This window comes from Myxine glutinosa, chromosome 8, assembly GCF_964187855.1.
Source record: "Myxine glutinosa chromosome 8, kmMyxGlut1.1, whole genome shotgun sequence".
Lineage (NCBI taxonomy): Eukaryota > Metazoa > Chordata > Myxini > Myxiniformes > Myxinidae > Myxine > Myxine glutinosa.
In genome coordinates, this window is record NC_136268.1 from 82030587 (window position 1) to 82050289 (window position 19703).

Sequence of the window (19703 nt, forward strand, 5' to 3'; positions counted from 1 at the left end):
GCCCAAAGGTGCACTTCAAAACCAATCTGCAGCGATACGCGGTGTTGTTCCGGGACTTCGTAGACGCATCTGAGTGGAAAGACATCGTGAGCGAGTGCGATCCTGCCTTCGTGCCACCCGAAGGATCGCCATTAGGCCTTCGCAACATCCACATCTTTGGCCTGGCCAATGTGCTCCATCGTCCGATATTCCTGCTGGACTCGTGGCAGGGCATGCAGAGTTCCGCAGATTATTCTGCCACCTTCTTGCCTGGTAAACGTCTACAATTTAATTGAGGGAATTTAATTGAACAATTTAAGAGGGAATTCTACAGAACGAATTGCTTTTTAATATTGTGCTGGAGTACCTTATATTTGTGCAAAGTTTTCGAATCCATCCCAAAGTGTGTTGTGTAAGGACAGAACTACAGGGATGCAAGACACTACCTGTATGAGTTACTATACTTGTTTTACCTGTGTCCCATTTACTGGTGCATGCACCTTATTTTGTTGCTGTGCCTGCATGCTCCTGTGCAACTTTCGTGTGCAACTGTGCAACTTCCTTTCGTGCAACTTATTTCTCTTCAAGAAAACCTCTTTTGCTACACGTATGCAGTGGATTACTGGAATCCAAAACTACAAATTGGTTCAGCAATTTGTTGGTGTTGTTATTTGTGTGTACGTAGAGTTTTACTTATGTATTTCATTTACAATCCTTACATTGCTGTAAGGTTCATGGAGGAACTTGTTGTTTAACATGAAATATAATGGACATCAGTGCACTTTGGCATGAATTACAAGGACAGCTCCTGTGGCTTCTCGCTTTCACCAAGCCACCCATAGCGAGTATGCCAAACTCCTCTCAACACAAGTTGAAGGTCTTTGTCCTGCAGTGAACTGAAATAAGGAGGTCTGCAGATTTTACAGGGATATTAGGAGACCTTCTTCATTTTACAGGGATATTAGATCTTCCCCCATCCAAAACCTTGATCTTTTCTACCCCCACTAATTCACCCCAGATCCACCTTGTTTGAAATTCCAACTTCTTTCCTGGAAGTCCTGGCAGTCAGTGTCCATATGTTTTATACCTCTCCCACCCCCCCTCCCCTTCCCATGCCTCCCCCCCAAAGCCCTCTCCCTCCCACAGTTCTCTCGATGTCTCCATGTCTCTCGGTCCCTGCTCTCAAATGTTGTGTTTGTGTCCTTCCCCCTCTCTCCCCATCTTGTCTACCGCTCCCGATGTTATTTGTTTTATGTGTCTGTTTGTCTTTCTGTGTGATTAATGTTCGCTCTTTCACGAGCCTCGATCTTGTATACAACAAAAAAAAAAAAAAAAAAACCGTGAGCAAATACGTATGGTTGTGTCATTTGAATCTGGGATCCTTGCATCAGGAGTGAAATGGTAAACATCTGTTCAGAGGGAAATGGTAAACAGAATTATATTTTGTGATCATCAATTTGAGCAAGATACCTTCCTGAATGCACCCAAGTCATTAGCCCTTCCCCTGCATAAGCAGGAGACGGCGTTTTGTAATCACTTCTGTGTGTCTGTCTGTGTCTGTCCGGGCCGTAACTTTTTACCATTTGAGCTATTGTCATAAAATTGTCACAAAGCTTTATTATGATAAAACGGAAAAGGTACATTAATAATTTTGTCAAAAGGTTAAATAAAGGTCAGCGTCACATAAAATCATCAACTTTCATCCAATTGACCTGAAATTAAAATTTACCATTTGAGTTTTGTCATCAAATTTTCAACAAAGCTTTATTATGATAATATGGAGAAGGCAAATGAATAATTTGGTCAAAGGTCAGCATCACATAAAATCATCAATTTTGGTCCAATTGACCTGAAATTTTAAGAATTTGCATATTGGGTCACTCAATTGGTTCACCAATCAAAAGCTAGAAGCTGATTTTGTTTTTTTAGATCAAAAGATCAAAGGTCAAGGCTGCATAAAATCATCAATACAACATGCGTTTTAGGGCCATTTCCCCTGCGAGAGCGGGGGTTAGCCTTGCGGTGCCCAGGACAATCTTCTCCATTTTGCCCTATTTTCTGCATCTCTCCTTGTTGACCCCCTTGCCCGCATTTCTTCTTCCACCATCTTTAGCCAAGTCTTTCTCGGTCTTCCCCGTCCTTCCCCGTCCTCCACTTCCTTCTACATTCATTTCCATCACTATTCTCAACCAGTCACTTTCATCCTTCCTCAACACATGACCAAACCATCTCAACCTGTTCCTCTTCACAGCATCAATCACAGGCTCTATTCCCATCATCTTTCACAATTCATCATTTGTCTTCCTCTCTCTCAACGATACTCCGCACATCCACCGAACCATTCGCATTTCCACCCTTTCCAGCCTCCGTTGCTGCTCTACATTCATGACCCATGTCTCGCTCCCATAAATCATAACACTTCTCACACATGCAGCATACACCTTTCCCTTCAGCTTCAACGACACTCCCCTCCTCATCAGCACGCCACTCAGTTCCCGAAACTTCTTCCATGCACATCTCACTCGAGCAACCGTTGCCGTGTCTGATCCACCTTCTCCATTCAGCATGTCTCCGAGGTAGCAAAATCTTTTCACACCTTCCAGCTTCATGCCGTCTCCAAGATCCAACTCAACATTTCCTCCATCTGCAGCACCCTCTGTGCACACCTTACATTTGAATGTAGCTGCCACACTGGTTAATGACCTTCTCAGACCACTACATTTTTGATGAACCCACTCAGCGCACATTGTACATTGAATGGAGTTATCTCCGACACCTTTCCTGCACACAGCACATGGCCACTTCCCAGTTCTTTCCACCTCACCACATGCTTTACCACTTGCCATCACCTTCGTCTTTCCTATATTCACCTTCAGACCTTTTGTCTCCATACATTCCTTCCACTTGTTCATCTTTTCCTTCAGTCCATCCATACTTTCCGCAATCAACACCAGATCATCTGCATACAACAACTCCCAAGGTAAATCCTCCTTTACGTTCTGAGCCAGCACCTCCATCACAGCTACAAATAGTAGTGGACTTAGTACCGACCCCTGATGCACTCCCTCCTTCACCTCAAACTCACCACTGTTCCCGTCCTTCGTCCTTACAGCTGTGCGCGCTCTTTTGTACATTGCCATCACTACTCTGATCAACCATTCCTCCACGTCTAACTTCCTCAATGCCCATGTCAATACTTCGCGTGGAACCCTATCGAATGCTTTCTCCAGATCAACAAACCCAAGAAACAACTTCTTCCTCTTCTCCATGTACTTCTCCTGCAACTGCCTCACAATAAAGAGCGCATCTGTCGTTCCTCTTCCTGGCATAAATCCAAACTGCATTTCGTCGATCTTCACCTTCTTCCTTATCCTTCTCTCCAACACCCTTTCCAATACCTTCATTCCATGCTCCAATAACTTTATCGCTCGGTACGAGCCACACTCCAGAGGGTCACCTTTCCCCTTGTATAGAGGGATGAGGGTACTCAGTTCCCAATCCGCTGGAATGCGGCCTTCTTTCACCACCAGATTACAGATCTCTGTCATTCTCTTCACACCCCAACTTCCTGCTGCCTTCAACATATCTCCCACAACTCCCGTCGGCCCTCCCGCTTTTCTACTCTTCATTGCTTTTATCGCTTCCTCAACTTCCTTCTCAGTTATCTTCTCTGCCGGTCCTAAAACTGGGTTACTCTCAATGTTGCCATCCCATTCATTCTCTGTATTCAACAGCATTTCCATATATCTTCTCCATCTTCCTTTAATTCCATCTGGGTCCACAACGATTTGTCCCACTTCATCCTTCAAGCAACTCACCCCCATCACATCACACCTCTTTCGCTATCTGCTTTGCAATCCTGAATACCGCTCTCTGACCCTCTTCCGAATCCAAGCGTTCTCAGAACATTTTCCTACATGCCTCCTGCGCCTTTGCTACCTCTTCCTTTGCAGCCTTCTTGGCCGCCTTATAACTTTCATGCTCTGCTTTTTCTGCTCCCGTACCCTACGCCTTCTGCCACTCCTTGAACTTCTTCCTCTTCTCGTCAATCCTCTTTCCAACTTCAACATCCCACCACCATGTTTCCGAGTGCCTCGGTGGTCCTTTTGTCCATCCACATACCTCACCAACGGCTCCCAACAGACTAGCTTTCATTGACATCCAACCACGTTCAAGCTCAACCACATCATCCTCTACCCTACTCAGCTTCTCTTTTAATGCCTCCTTTACTGTCACCTCTTTGAACCTCCACACCTTCATTCTCGGTTGGTACTTCACCCGCCGAGCTCTCCTCGCACCTTTCACCCTTATGTTGCAGACAACCAAGTGGTGCTGTGAAACAGCCTCCTCCCCCGGGATCACCTTTGTGTCCCGGAGGTGCCCCCTAGCTCGCCTACGCACCATCAGGTAGTCAACGGTTGTTGTCGACCCACCTGACGTGTATGTAACAAGCTTATTATCCCCTTTCTGGAACTCAGTGTTACAAATCAACAAATCAGCTCCATCAGCAAACTCCAAAATCCTTTCACCTTATCCATTTCTCACACCATATCCGTAACCCCCGTGAACTCCCTCAAAACCGTCTATACTCCTTCCCACATGTCCATTTAGGTCTCCTCCTACCACAACAACTTCCTCATCTTTCACGTTTTCCATCAGCTTCTCTATCGCACACCAGAAGTTGTCCTTCTCTTCATCGCTTCGACCAACCTGCGGAGCATATCCCGAGATGACGTTCACCAAGAGCTTTCCAATCATCACTTTCACCATCATCAACCTATCACTCACTCTAGTCACACTCACCACACTGTCTACAAACTCCTCAGAAAACAGGACACCAACACCATTCACGTCCTCCGGGCACCCTTGCCACACAAACTTGTATTTTTGTCCCTGCCTACCCTTCACCATTCTCACACCACGTCCCTTCCATCTCGTCTCTTGCACACAACATATTGTTACGGATCTCAGAGACGGCACTCCCCTTAGCAAGGGGGGGGGGGGGGGTTAATCCCCTTGGCCTGTTAAGCTGGCCGTCTCTGGTCCTGGTACTTGTAACGCTCTTTTGCGGGGTGGAATTGATCAGGGTTATTGGTCAACGTGTTCTCCGGAATACCTTTACCAATCCCTCCGCAAAACAGGGAGACAAGTACCGCTCGAACCACGGACAAGATGGCGTTTGTCGAGCGGTTTAGCAAGCCGCGGTTCGAGTCGTTAGCAATTGACTAAACCCGACTCCGAGCGTTGGCCAAGTCGTGCCACAGGTATTCAATCAGGGAAAACACTAAAGCGACCGGATGAGAGGAAAACCCAAAGAATAATAAGGAACAGGTGTAATTTATTAATTATGTACAAAACCAAATAAATCAAAGAAGAAACGAAAGTAATTTACAGAAGAAGAAGAAGAGACAGGGCAAACCTTAAAACAATCTTATATTATACCCCAGACAACAAACAGGACAGACAAACAGACTTACACGACAAGGGAATAGCAGGCAGGAATCACTGGAAGAAGGAGAAGGGTCCGTGCAGGTGAGAGGGTAGGACGGTCCGGGCCGGTGCGCAGCGTCGAAGGTGGCTCCAGTCCACGCTACGGGCTCGAGGCGAACAGCCAGTGGCAGCTCCACGTATTCGTTTTCACACACGGTCGGACAATGTCAATTGACTATTGTATTGTGGTCGCCGTCACGGACCCACTCTTCTGCCTCACGATCCAGCGGTATTCTCCCCTGGTACTTCCCTCATCTGCTGGATCACGTCTCTCTCTCTCGTGCCTTCTCACCGACTCTCCGTGCCTTCTTCGTAAAAAGGCTTCGCGCCCACGCTTATATTACGCGTGTTGCAAATCAATGCGCGCTTCATGGAGCCACGCCCGCGATGGTACCTCGCCAGCCCTGGTTGGTCGGTAGGGGCTCGCTGACTCGGCCTCGGGTGGTTCGTCGGCGTGCCACGCCCGTGATCTGGCGGCTCCGCCCCCTTCTTTTCCGAGATGAAACACATGGACAATGGCGTCTTGTGGGGAGATAGAAAACCACTCGCACCGCTTTTGAAGAGGACTTTGGAGCCTACTCTTATTTCATTAATGCAACGCAGATTCAACTACTGGGAACAGATCCTTAACTGAAACACATAAGAATGAAATAACTATGAAGAGGTCCTATGGTTCGCTCCGTGTTGTTCATGGACTAACTTGGGTGCGATCTTTAACAAACCAATTGATGGGGATATTTACAGGGGAACATTTATAAGGGATGCATTTACTAAAATTTACTGGTGAAGGTTCTAAAAACCGTAACACAGCACCCGTTTTTCCTCTAGGGTCGGCTCGACCCGAACTAACTTTACTTCATGTGACACTCAGGTCTCGTAGCCCTCTACTATTAACCTTACCCTTGAGTGCGCCAGTTTTTAAAAAACTACGTATGTCCTGCCTGCTACGTTGCATCCTACCTAACAGACTCACACCCACAGGATAACCGAATTGCGGAATGGTTCTCAAACTATACATAAAGCCGGTGGGGAGCATTATTTACAAGACACTAATTTGTATTTACAGTGCAACCCAGGACCTGTCATTTTGGGAGACAAAAATAAAAGATCTGAAAAAGAGGAAGAGCATGCACTGCACTGCACCGATACACCATACCGTATTTTCTGGTGTATCAACCGCACCCGTGTATCAACCGCACCCCCGATTTTTGATTTAAAAAATAAATAAATAAAAATCAGATTTTCGAGGGAAAAAAAAAAATCAGGAAAATTTAAAAAAGAGAAATAAATAAATAAAATGGAAAGCGAAATATGATGAAAGGAAAGAGAAACTGAAGACAGAGAAAGAGTGAAAATACATGAAATTAGGTGAAAGAGAATTTTAAAAACATTATAATTATTCTTTCTTGCCAATGTGGCGCCCAAGCATCGGAGCAAGGTCACAATGGTACACATCAAAACAAGGTAATGCAGAGGTGAGGTGCGCATGGGAGCGAGCGGAGAAAGCTCGTCCCTATCGTACGTCGCCCCCCCCCCCCCCCCCCCCCCGTCACCTACTCTACCCTTGCCCTTACCCCGTATTTACACAAAACTCTACACATTTACAAATTCCGTCTCTATTGTCCTGTCTTCCCCATATCTCCCCTAATACCAAATTGGTTAACAATCCCAATTTCTAACAAAATTTGCCATCAACCAATTCATCATCAATCCGTCATAAGGAGGAAGAGATGGAACAACAAGCACAATGTCACCACCACGTCATGATGCGTCTCACCATTCCAAAACATTTGCAAAAATCACAAAACAACCATGGTGTGGAGTCATGTCATCACCTCAGGTGAGTGGCTGCAGATGGTGCGAAGGGATTTCCATCCTAACTATCCTCTAAATGACTTTAACGTTCTTTACACTACCCGGGGTCTTTCCCTGCCAAACCATTGGCCATCTCACACTATGTGGTTCTTAGAACCGAACTCCCATTGACCAAACTGTGGTGCTCACCAATTTGGGGTCTCACTCCCCCGATTCACCTCCCTGTGCCTTCACACATTTTCCGGGCTGGGTCGTGTGGCTCACCAGCAGGTCTACTCACCTGCACACCTCCGCCACTGTAGTCGCCTCCGAGCTTACCTGCTCCTTGCCCTAGCCTATCTACCTGGGGAAGGCCCTCTGGCGCTCTCCCCACTCGGTGCCCTCTCTGGCACTGGGCTACCCGGGTCCGTTCTCCGGATCCTCGGGCCCCACTGAACGACTCTACTGGCTCCCAGAGCCCAGCTGCGGCCTCACCTGGCCGACATCCTAACAGTGGCGGAGTGCCCATTTAACCATACACACACTGACAGGCCACACGCCCAGCCATTTCACTCCACTAATGCACCCATCCAAACACCATTCTACCACACGCACCACAGATGCCAATATCCACCACAATTTACCTATACCCTCTACCTACTCTTAAACTACCCTCCCCGGGTACTCGTGAAGGGGGTCCATCTTCCCCATCCACTCCTTTCGCACCAACCACTCCACTCCACATATTCCACACTACTCACTCCACACCATCCATTCCATACTCCATTCCATCTATTCCATTCAACCATTCCCCATACACCTGTGCTTCACCTGCACACCTGTGCCCACACACACCAGGTGGCTCTTGCACCCATCTTTCCTCCAGGCGCATTCACTCAATACAACTCACAATCGCACTTTTCACCAAATGCTGCTCAATCACCTCCTTCACACACACTGCATCATTCTCGAGCATTGCCTCTCAATTCCTCATTTCAATATGCTCACCAGCAAGAACTTCCATACGCAATGCCTCATTCAATAAACCACACCACAAACACACTGCATCATCTGATCTACCTGGTTTTTCCTCTAACTTAGTGCTTCCCGTCTTCCATTATACTATTGCACATCCCACGTCATTAACATCCACTAATCTGCTACGTCCCCCCTACAGGTACAATGTCGCTACTTAACTCTACAGTTACCTATTGTCATCTTTCTCTAAATTCCTATCAATTATCCAAACCCTCCCTGGCTTGGTTTTCACCGCCATAACCCCATAATCTATAGCTCATGTGCCCGCGATGGATGGGAGGGATGGTGGATTTACCATCCCTCGACATCAGGCATCCCCCCCTATCAATTTTGCCCATCCAATTTTTGCCAATCAAATTTGCCAATCATTACTGCCAATCATTTTTACCCATCAAATTTGCCAATCATTACTGCCAATCCTATTCACTATTCCCAATTTCAAATCAAAACACTATCATCCTCACAGTCCATTAAACTTGAGCCTCTCGGTACGTCATGACATTTTCAAAGCTCGGCTTTGCAAAGCCGAGCAATGCATACGGGTGGTTTGGTCGCCTGCAGGTTGGGTCCGTCCGGCATTCGGTTCAGGGGAGGAGGTTTGGTTGGGCCAAGGTTTAAAGCACCATCCCGGCGCGGGGCCTTTCGCTCCCATGCGCGGTGGGCCAACCCTGCCCGGGTGGGATGCCGCCACCACAAGGGGGCGCCGTTCCGATCCCTCCTACCTTCCCTCGAACCGGGCCGGTCGCCATGCCCGGCAAAGCCCGGACTCGACCGTGTGTGCACGACGCTCCGAACAGGAGCCACGCGGCACCGATCCCCGCCGGCTCCCGCAATGCACACAGCCCGGCACGGACCGAGAGCTCGCGTCGGTTAAACGTCGGTCTAAACGCTAACCCGGTCAACGTGGATGCTTTACTCGCATGATCACACACATACGCGACCCCTTTTACACTCACACATCCAGGTGTCTCAGCGCCTCTCGTACATCCCATGCATTCTACCACTGTACTCGCTCGTGCGTTCTCTTTCGCTCCATACTCCGGTCTACTCATAACGATCACCACACACTCTCGCGCACATTCTTGTGCATCCATGCCACCATTCGCCCACCCTGTTACACACCACTCCTCTTGCGCCCCTTCTTGCGCACACTCGTCGTTCACACACTTCGTTCCACACCTTTCTTCCCCCGTTACGTCCTCCGTAACACTCACCACGGGTGTGCACTCTTCTGCACACCCAATCATCACCGCACACTCTCGCGCCAACTCTTGCGCACACTCTCCCAGTACGTACTCTGTACCACTCACCATCATGTGCTCTCCTGCACCCGCGCCACCACCAGCTCACTCTCCGTGTCGCACTCCGTACACTCGGTTTCGCACATTCCCTCCGACGTGCATTCGCTTCTGCACCCGGTATCACTCCCATACTCTGTCACACACTCACTCTCCGACGCACACTCTTTTCTCACAAGCGCGGCATTTCCACTCACACCACTCACAAGGGACCCTCCACGAACGCCCGGGTGCTTTCTCGATCCCAAGCGCGCGAGAGACGCTCTCGTGCCAAACATTCTCCTACAAAATCACCCCGCACAATATACAGCATGACTCACCTGGGCGCTTCTTCTCCTTTGCTCCAACACCACCTGCAAATCTTTATAAGGATTATTAAGCACAGCATCGTGATGTGAGCACGGACCTAGCACATTTTCCATCTTTTCCTCCCGCTGTTGTTCTACCAAGTCAGTCTCTCCAATCCCAATTTCCACTATTTCTTTTTCTTTATTCACCTCGACGACCGCTGGCTTTATTAAAATTTCCTCTTCTACCTCAGCGGTCGCCGGCTTCCACATACCCCGGGTCGCGATTTCTATGCCCGTCATTTTAACCGCGCCCTGCTCCACCCGCGCTCCTCGACTCATGTTACCTCGTCGCATACCCGTGTGCCTTTCCTGCTCAACATGCGATCCATGCTCTCCCCACATTTTTGTATGCCCTCCCCACATTTTTGTATCTGGTTTCCCAATTGCTCCCTCATTTCATTCATTTCCCTCCTGGATTCGTCCCCATGCAGGTTGATGGACACCCGTACTTGTGCCATAAATTGCACCATAAGGGCTTGCATGTCGCCCACCCCCATTGGCGCAGCGGGCGCGGCTACCGCGGCCACTTGCGCAGCGCCGCCATCTTGTGCCCCTGCGACCTCGTGCGAGGCGCCGCCATCTTGTGCGCCTGCAACCCCCTCTACCGCATCCTCATTGCTCTCCTCCTCCCTGGGGTCCTGGGTTGCCTCTAACCCCTCTTCTACCTCCCCTACCGGCATCCGATCGCCTTGACCATCCATGGCACGACTTTAATTTGGGATATTAATAAAAATTTCGGCCGCTCCAAATTTTGACCAAATTTTTAGTTGTTTTAAAAAATTTGGTTCGGGCCTCAAATCCCAACTCCTCGACACCAATTGTTACGGATCTGAGAGACGGCACTCCCCTTAGCAATGGGGGGTTAATCCCCTTGGCCTGTTAAGCTGGCCGTCTCTGGTCCTGGTACTTGTAACGCTCTTTTGCGGGGTGGAATTGATCAGGGTTATTGGGCAAGGTGTTCTCCGGAATACCTTTACCAATCCCTCCGCAAAACAGGGAGACAAGTACCGCTCGAACCACGGACAAGATGGCGTTTGCCGAGCGGTTTAGCAATCCGCGGTTTGAGCCGTTAGCAATTGACTAAACCCGACTCCGAGCGTTGGCCAAGTCGTGCCACAAGTATTCAATCAGGGAAAACACTAAAGCGACCGGATGAGAGGAAAACCCAAAGAATAAGAAGGAACAGGTGTAATTTATTAATTATGTACAAAACCAAAGAAACCAAAGAAGAAACAAAAGTAATTTACAGAAGAACACAGGGCAAACCTTAAAACAATCTTATATTATACCCCAGACAACAAACAGGACAGACAAACAGACTTACACGACAAGGGAATAGCAGGCAGGAATCACTGGAAGAAGGAGAAGGGTCCGTGCAGGTGAGAGGGTAGGACGGTCCGGGCCGGTGCGCAGCGTCGAAGGTGGCTCCAGTCCATGCTACGGGCTAGAGGCTAACAGCCAGCGGCAGCTCCACGTATTCGTTTTCACACACACGGTCGGACAATGTCAATTGACTATTGTATTGTGGTCGCCGTCACGGACCCACTCTTCTGCCTCACGATCCAGCGGTATTCTCCCCTGGTACCTCCCTCATCTGCCGGATCACGTCTCTCTCTCGTGCCTTCTCACCGACTCTCCGTGCCTTCTTCGTAAAAAGGCTTCGCGCCCACGCTTATATTACGCGTGTTGCAAATCAATGCGCACTTCATGGAGCCACGCCCGCGATGGTACCTCGCCAGCCCTGGTTGGTCGGTAGGGGCTCGCTGACTCCGCCTCGGGTGGTGCATCAGCGTGCCACGCCCGTGATCTGGCGGCTTCGCCCCCTTCTTCTCCGAGATGAAACTCATGGGCAATGGCGTCTTGTGGGGAGATAGAAAACCACTCGCACCGCTTTTGAAGGGGACTTTGGAGCCTACTCTTATCTATCTATAATTCCAGTAATCTCTGTGTGTGTGTGTGTGTGTGTATGTCTGTGTGTGTGTTTGTTTGTCTGTGACCGCTGTTTCTCGACAACCACGGGTCCGATATACTTGCAACTTGCCAGGTATATTGCTGGGGACCCGAGGATGTGCCTTTTCAAGGTTTGAAATTAATCGGACAAGTAGTTACCGAGCTATGTCCAAAAAACGATTCAACCAATCAGAGAGCAGCGAGCTATCACGTGTGCCGAACGTGGCGAACAGACTCTGCCTCGGACGGCACATTTGAGAGCGTATTCATTTATTTCACGTTGGCAAACTATGTTGGCGTTAAACTATGTTTTAAAACTAATTAAAACTAATTTCGATTCATCGTAACTGCGATTTGCGACCTTCCGGACAGTGAAGACTTCACTTCCGGCAGCCAATCACAGAACGCGTTGTTGCGAGCCGAGCCGAGCGCGTGCGCCATTACGGTTCGTAATTCGATTTCTTCCGGAGAAAATAATAATTTCTCGATTTCTTATGCGCATTATTTCTCCCAGAGCGAAGGGCGGAAGCGAAGAGCGTTGTTTTTTTTGTTTACGGGCGTACGGGCGTACGGGCGGGGTAGAGCGGGCATGCCCTAGTTTCATTAATGCAACGCAGATTCAACTACTGGGAACAGATCCTTAACTGAAACACATAATAATGAAATAACTACGAAGAGGTCCTATGGTTCGCTACGTGTTGTTCATGGACTAACTCGGTGCGATCTTTAACAAACCAATTGATGGGGATATTTACAGCAGGGTTCTATAAGGCAGACATTTATAAGGGATGCATTTACTAAAATTTACTAGTGAAGGTTCTAAAAACCGTAACAATATGTCCACTCATCTTCTGACCAATACTTCCACCACTTCTCCTGATCTCCCTGTCATTGTCCCTACATTCCATGTCCCAAACCTCAGAAACCGATCTCCACTTCGGGCTGTACCCTGCCCATATGTAGTTGTGATTGTCATGGTTCACTTTTTTGAGGCAATGTTTTTTTATGGCCGGATGCCCTTCCTGACGCCAACTCTCTTTGTCGCCTCTTACGACACGCAGGGATACGGTGTACCTATTCTAACCAGGGTACACACCGGAATCATCATGCATAAACTCATGATGCATAAAATCTTTTTCATTTTGTATTTTTTTTTTAAACAGTTTTCATTATTTTGATCACACGGAAGAAGAAGAAGATGTCTGAATACAAACGTACGCAGACAGGCTTTGCATTTTCAGATGCTTTCTAGGTTATTATTTATTTTTGTTAATAACAGAGGCTTGCCTTTGCAACAATCTGCATACATTATGGTGATGTGATGCTCAGGATCAAACACATGATGGAATGGAAAAGTGAAAACATATTTTCAGAAGTGGAAAGCCTAATAGAAGGAAAGCTTCACAATTGTTTTATTTTTAGCTCACCTGGAACGAAGTTCAGGGGAGCTTATGTGATGGTGCGCCGTCTGTCCGTCCGTCAGTCCGTCCGTAAACACTTGAAACTTCTCTGAAACCACTGATGGGATTGCGACCAAATTTGGCACAAATTATATTAGTTGTATTGTGACTAAAGTTTGTTCACGGTATTTAAAAAATCGGGGTCTAAGGGGGTTTACTGGGGTCAAAGTGGATCCAGGTTTGACCCCCCCAAAATAGGAATTTGCTTTTTCCTCGGAAACTACACACGCAATACCGATGAAACTTAACCACAACCTTCATCACCTGTGATGTACCAACATTTGTTCAAGGCATTGGAAAAATTGGGGACTGAGGAGGTACACTGGGAGGGGGGTGCCCCCCAAAATAGGTATTTTTTTGTTTGTTTAAAGTCTTATGATTATGATAGTATGATTCTACATGCTGCCGTGTCTTCGAGCAAGCATTGAAATTGGTTTAAAATACCTTTAGTCAGTGCAGTATACTGTTTATTCCACCAGGTGAGCGCCAGGGGTATTGCCCTTGTGTTTTTATTTCTGAAGCTGCAAATAATTGTTTTGCATCTGAAATTTCTGAACAAAACTGTACAATTGTGCACAGAATAGCTGTAACCTTCATGTCTGGTCATCGGCTTTTGTAGATAATACTGCTTTGAAAAATCATCATTCTCATTTAAGCATTTGAACATTTACTGACGGTACTTTTAAACTTTGAATTGAAGAAGACTCTGACACCCAATCCAAAAGGTGTGAGATTTAAGTTAAAGTCAAAGTTCATCCATGGATCAAAGCTGGCAATTATTTGTTTGTTATTTTAGTATGGTCGTTTGCATATTAAATTAACTACGGAGGTTCAAAATGCTTGATGAAAATGCCAACATTGCGAGTGCTTTCTTTTGTGCGTAGGTTTGGTAGATGATCGGCTCTGCCGCAATCGAGATGGCCGGCTAAACCCGCCACTATGCCTGGCATGGAGCAGTGCAGACCGTAACCACTACATCCCTCTGGTTGGTGTCCGTGGTCGTCCGGCACCGTGTCTGCCTGGCTTCATCGTGCCAAAGCCCTGGGGAGTGCCACACTCTCTTCTGCACACCTATGTGCAGTTTGATGATCGTGGTTTCTGCACCATTGGTGGGGAGCGAGAGTTGCAGGTTTGGAGAGCCAGAACAGGCCATTTAACTGATTGTTATTTATATTTCTGTTTTATCAATCATCTTTAATGGGTTCATATTTTGTGATGTATTATTTTGCATTGCCACTCCCTACTAACTCCTCGATCCATTGTACACTTCATGCCTCCCCTTGACTGGTTTTCCCTCGTTTTGTCATTTTCACAGCAAAGCTACATTCGACGTCTTGTGGCCTCAATGGAGGAGGTCTATGTTGCGCAACATGGCCTTCCATCCTCCCTCGTCTCTGATGCTCGCCGTTACATCTACCGCTGGCCAAGTGTCCGTGATGAGATGGATGTTGTAGCACCGACACGTAATGCCTTGCAGGAGGCGCGCCTCTTCCGCTGCCTCAGTTGCCAGGCTTTACTAGAATTTGCTGTGCCAGATGATTGGCTGTCACCAGGTGGGAAGCTCCGGGAGATGGCACGGCGGGTCCATGGCACACTGAGGTCTGACAAAAGCTACAGCTTCCCGCACTATGGCCTCGTGTGCTCTTATGATGTTGACGCAGACTGCCTATCAGTGGACCACATACGCAGCGAGCTGCCCCGCTGTGCATGGTGTCAGTCGGGCACTGTGCGTCGGGTATCATCTGATGGTTCTGTCTGTTATCGAAATGGTGACAGAACCATAACGCATTCGACTGAGGGCAAATGTGGCTGTGGATTTAAACACTACTGGGAGGGCCGTGAATATGACAATCTTCCAGAGGCACTTCCTGTGACACTAGAATGGAATGGGCGTGTCGTTCGTGAGCTTGTTTACTGGTTTCAACATGAAGCAAACCCAGCACTGAATAGCAATGCTTATGCGGAGGCAACACGTCTTGTGGCACAGCACTTTCCAGGAGAGTTTGGCAGCGAGGTGCTTGTGCAGAAGGTGGTAAATACGATTCTTCATCAGACGGCTTCACGGAATCCTGATGAATATCGCCCTATCACTCTGAGTGAGGATGGAGAGCAAGCCGAAGCGACTGACAGGCAGGGTGCTGTCTGTTCACCACGTCGCATCTCCGCTTCAAAATTGGAGAACATGCCACCCTCAAAGATAATTCTTACTGGGCCTAAAACAAAAACTCTTCACAAGGAAGAGTTGACTATGAGTGAAACGGAACGTGATGTGCAACAGCGCATCACTCAAAATGCTGTGGTTCAACAGCGCAAATCTTCAGCTGAGCGAATAGCACGCTTGCAGAATGACGTTGCTAGCACAGGCCACCAGAGTACAGCAACGATGCCTGCAAATCCTCCACGGCCAGTCTTAATAGCTGATGGCTCACGCAAGGTACGAGTCGTTACTGCCGATGGTCGGCAGTCCACCCTGACTCTTGCACCAGATACAACCTTCGCTCAATTTCGAGACAGCATTGAGAATGCTCTTGGCATTCCTCCGGAGCTACAGCGCCTTCGACATGGATTCCCTCCTCAAGAACTGCTTCCGCCAGCACAAAATGATGAGGGTCAGCCATTGCCTTTGGAGCATGGTGAAAGGATCATCGTGGAGGTGCTGGGAGGGACAGCAGGCATGGGAACAACTGCAAGGTCTGATCCTGGGTCGGGCAGAGAGGTACAGCATCGGGAAAGTGATGGGGTGACCTCGCCAGTCAGGACATCAAGGATGCTGCAGCCTTCTGAGGTTGCACAAGAGGACAGCGTTGATCTGGAATTGTCCTCTCTGCAGCTGCTTCTCACCCTGACAGGTGAATGTTCTTTGGCAGCAAATGAGCACTTGGTGTTCAGTTGTGGGCAATCGTTTCCTTTTCCTCCTGATTATTTACTGAGCCGCTGTTACAAACCTTAATAGATAATTGGACGACCGATTCGGATGAACAATTGCAAACTAGCATGCGTCCCTTGGGTTTTCATCTTCGAGCAGCAATTACTGAGGCATGCAGCACTGGAATCGTCGCCTGTACTTTAGGACCCAATTTGAAGGCACTGGCCCTAGAAAAACTGACCGATGGGAAATTGAAAACAAACCAACGTTATTGGTTCTCGTTGTAGCTGTAAAAACAATATCCCAGACTTTGGACAGTTTGTATGTGCTTTGATCAGGGAAAATATTCGACAATTGCTGAAAGATAATGGAGGATTCGACGCTGCTATTTTTTTTTCTCGAATTTTAACACCAATATTCCCTGATAGCTCTTTGATGGTGTGCATTTGGCCGCCTTTTAATTTCCCATGGCTTTAATTATTCTAGGACAGAGCAGGAAGTCTTAACTACTGGACTATTTTGGCTTATGTCTTGAGTACAGAAGTTACGATAAGCCAATTAAAACCGGCGTCCTTGCACAGATCGGACATTATAGTTTGGACTGACATCGATCTTTTATGCCTGGATACTGACAGTACTGCAATTTATGTCGACTTGTTGAAAAATGCCCTGCTCTTAGATACATGTATTTTTTCCTCATCAGGGCAGGATATGTGGTCTTATGTGAAGAAGCTTCCATACCTTTTTGTGCCTGGAGGAGTCTTCTACATGAGGGTGAAGAAGGAATTTGGTGAGACCTTTGTGTTTTTGATGTGTTTTGTGTTTGTGTGCTTTATTCATTTATTTATTTTTATTTTCCATTGCCAAAACATTTAAAATGCAGCCTGTACAATCAAAAGTAGGCCTTACTCAAAGTGATCGCCATCCAGGACGGCATCCCGGTGGATGTCGATTTAAGCCCAACAGACACGGGATAGTTGTTGTTGTTCTGCGGGCCTCGTGCCCTATCAATCCAATACCATCCCATCACCTGTCATTGACCAGTATATCCACTAGTTTAAAATGTTTGTGCATGTTTTGCCCAAATACAGTTGAGTTTCACAAACAGATGCAGCAGGCCCAAAATCCAAAATTTATATCGTCAAAGACAGAAGATTACATGCGTTGTCAGTGTAATGGCTGAATCGTTTAAACTTGAAAGAACCGAAATTATCCACCATTGGAATTGGGTCATAGGCCTGTGACCTCATCTGGAATGGTTCAAGGTGTCTCGGGATGTAATAGTGACTTGCATCATTGAAAGTGTGCATTAGTTTGCAATGGAATCATGAAAGTTGTAACTTTACCTTTTGTGATTTACGTTTGGGCTTCATCAAACAAACAATAGGCAACATTGTACGATTAGTGAGGCTGTGTGTGTAGGCTGATTCGCTGAATTTGGAGTCAAATTTATGAACACTAGAAACACCCGCTCCCTTCTGGAGCATTGGTAAGTTGTCTGTCGACTCCACTCCCTCCCCCCCCCCCCCCGCCCCTTAAATGGGTGTTAGGGTGGGGAGTTATTTGTGCCCGTGACCTGACCCCTGGGTACTACTAACACGTGTGCAAAATTATATAGAATTCGGGTCAGCCCTGATTTTTTTTCTTTGATTTTCAGATGTACATACGTCATACATACATAGCCACCAGACATACAGAGAATTGTCTTATTTAATATATTAGGATTTCTTAATTACTACTGATTTAAGCTTCCACATCATTGCTAACATGTGCAAAGTTGTTGTCTTGTGGCACAAATGACAAATGCTGAGTGGTTATGAATGTGGTAATCCATGTAGGTAAATTTGTGTTGTGAACATAGGGGTGGGGTCAGCTTTGCCAAATGATAAATTCAAAGTCAAGAAAGTTCCTTTTTGGGTGGTTGAAGGTATGGAGAGGTGTGTGGGCGTGGCGGGGCGGGGGGGGGGGGTGCGGGGGGAGGGGGTGGAAGAGGGGTTCTTACCTCAAGGTTAGTTGTAACACCAAGTGTTTAAGTTTTGTCGAACTGAAGCAAATAATAGTATGCGTGATTATCAATATTGCTCTGACACGTCTTCTGAGATGTACCACGATGTACTTGTTTGAATTCTCCCATATTCATGCGTGTCAATTCTATTTTCTCAGCAAATTTGTATATCTCTGTGTATTGGCAATTGTACAAACTGTAATAAGATGTTGTGTTAATAGTGGTGTACATGTTCTGTTAAGAATGCTCTGTCTGGGCTTGTGCACCAGGTCTTGCAGATGGACAGCACACCACTTTGCCTGAACTTCCCGGCCGTACCCTCGTTTATAATGGCAACACTGACAGTCTTGAGCTTTGCCTAGAGCCAGATGGGCACCACGTCATTGGACCCAACCTCGACCATGATCCTATGCTGGCCCGGGCTCTGGAAAGCCGTGCAGACTTTGACCAGGGCAGCCTTCCGGGGCTCATCAGAAGCAGGTTATTCTAAAAAGCACAACTATATACTGCATGTGCTCGCTACCTGTTCATCACATAATGCTATCTTCTTGTTTCATATGCAGCACATGGCTCTACCTGTTCATCACATAATGCTCCCTTCTTAGTCTTCTTCAATATGCAGCACATGGATTTGAGCAGCATAATTTGCTGGGGGTGCAGCTGTGGCACTGATGCAGGAATTTTGTAATTTGGACAGGGTGTGGGGGATAGGTCACCTAGTCTTCGTGAAGGACACGGAGATGGTAGGGGGAGCGGGAAATGGTATGGAATGGAAGGGTAGGGGAGGGGAAATTGAGGAGGAGAGTGAGGGGAGGAAGAGGGGGGAGGCAAGGCCTACATGAAGAGCACAAGGACCATTTAAGCATTGCATCATGTAAAGTCACTCGACGTGGTAAATCAATCAAAAGTGAACAGATTTTCACACAATTTGTTTTCACCAAGTCTTTATCTCTTAGCGACTACCAGAAATGAAAACAACTCACGTTAAAATGAAGGTGTGAGGCCGGTCAAAGCAAAAAACATGTTTTCACCAAAGGAAATCCTTAAAGTCATAAAATGCAATTTCTAAGCTGTTTTTTTTAGGTATATTTTTGTCGGTATTTTAATATAACTATATTAATATAATGAAAGTAGATCGCACAAAAATGTGAAAACTGCGTATGTGAAAAGAAAGAAAGGTCTGCTATATCACCATGGCTTGCAAAAGCAGCATGTTGAGCGCTCTCCCATTACTTATCTTCAAAAAGGGGTGTTTATATTTACCCAAACATCCATTTTTCATTCATGCACTCCCGTGGAGTTCCCTTGGTGTACTTGCAAAGTTTGGGGCCGCTAGGTTTCATGGTTTTGGAGTTATGGTGGAGACACACACTGATGCACACATTCTCTTGTTGGGAAGTGGAAGATAAAGTGATGAGAGAAAAGGGCATTGGATGATATTCGAGTGTGGTAGGATTAGTGAGTGAAGTGAAA

General features: G+C 47.1%; 1 protein-coding gene across 2 annotated transcripts in view; it reads left to right on the top strand.

Annotated features, from left to right (window-relative positions):
• VCPIP1 (valosin containing protein interacting protein 1) overlaps positions 1–19703 on the top strand; it is a 60141-nt gene that overhangs the window by 37285 nt on the left and 3153 nt on the right. For both annotated transcript variants that reach the window (XM_068124722.2, XM_068124723.2), the window contains exons 4-8: positions 9–252; positions 14244–14488; positions 14675–16208; positions 16929–17015; positions 18500–18710. In XM_068124722.2, the coding sequence (XP_067980823.1) occupies positions 9–252; positions 14244–14488; positions 14675–16208; positions 16929–17015; positions 18500–18710 (2321 nt within the window). The remainder of the gene's footprint in view (positions 1–8; positions 253–14243; positions 14489–14674; positions 16209–16928; positions 17016–18499; positions 18711–19703) is intronic.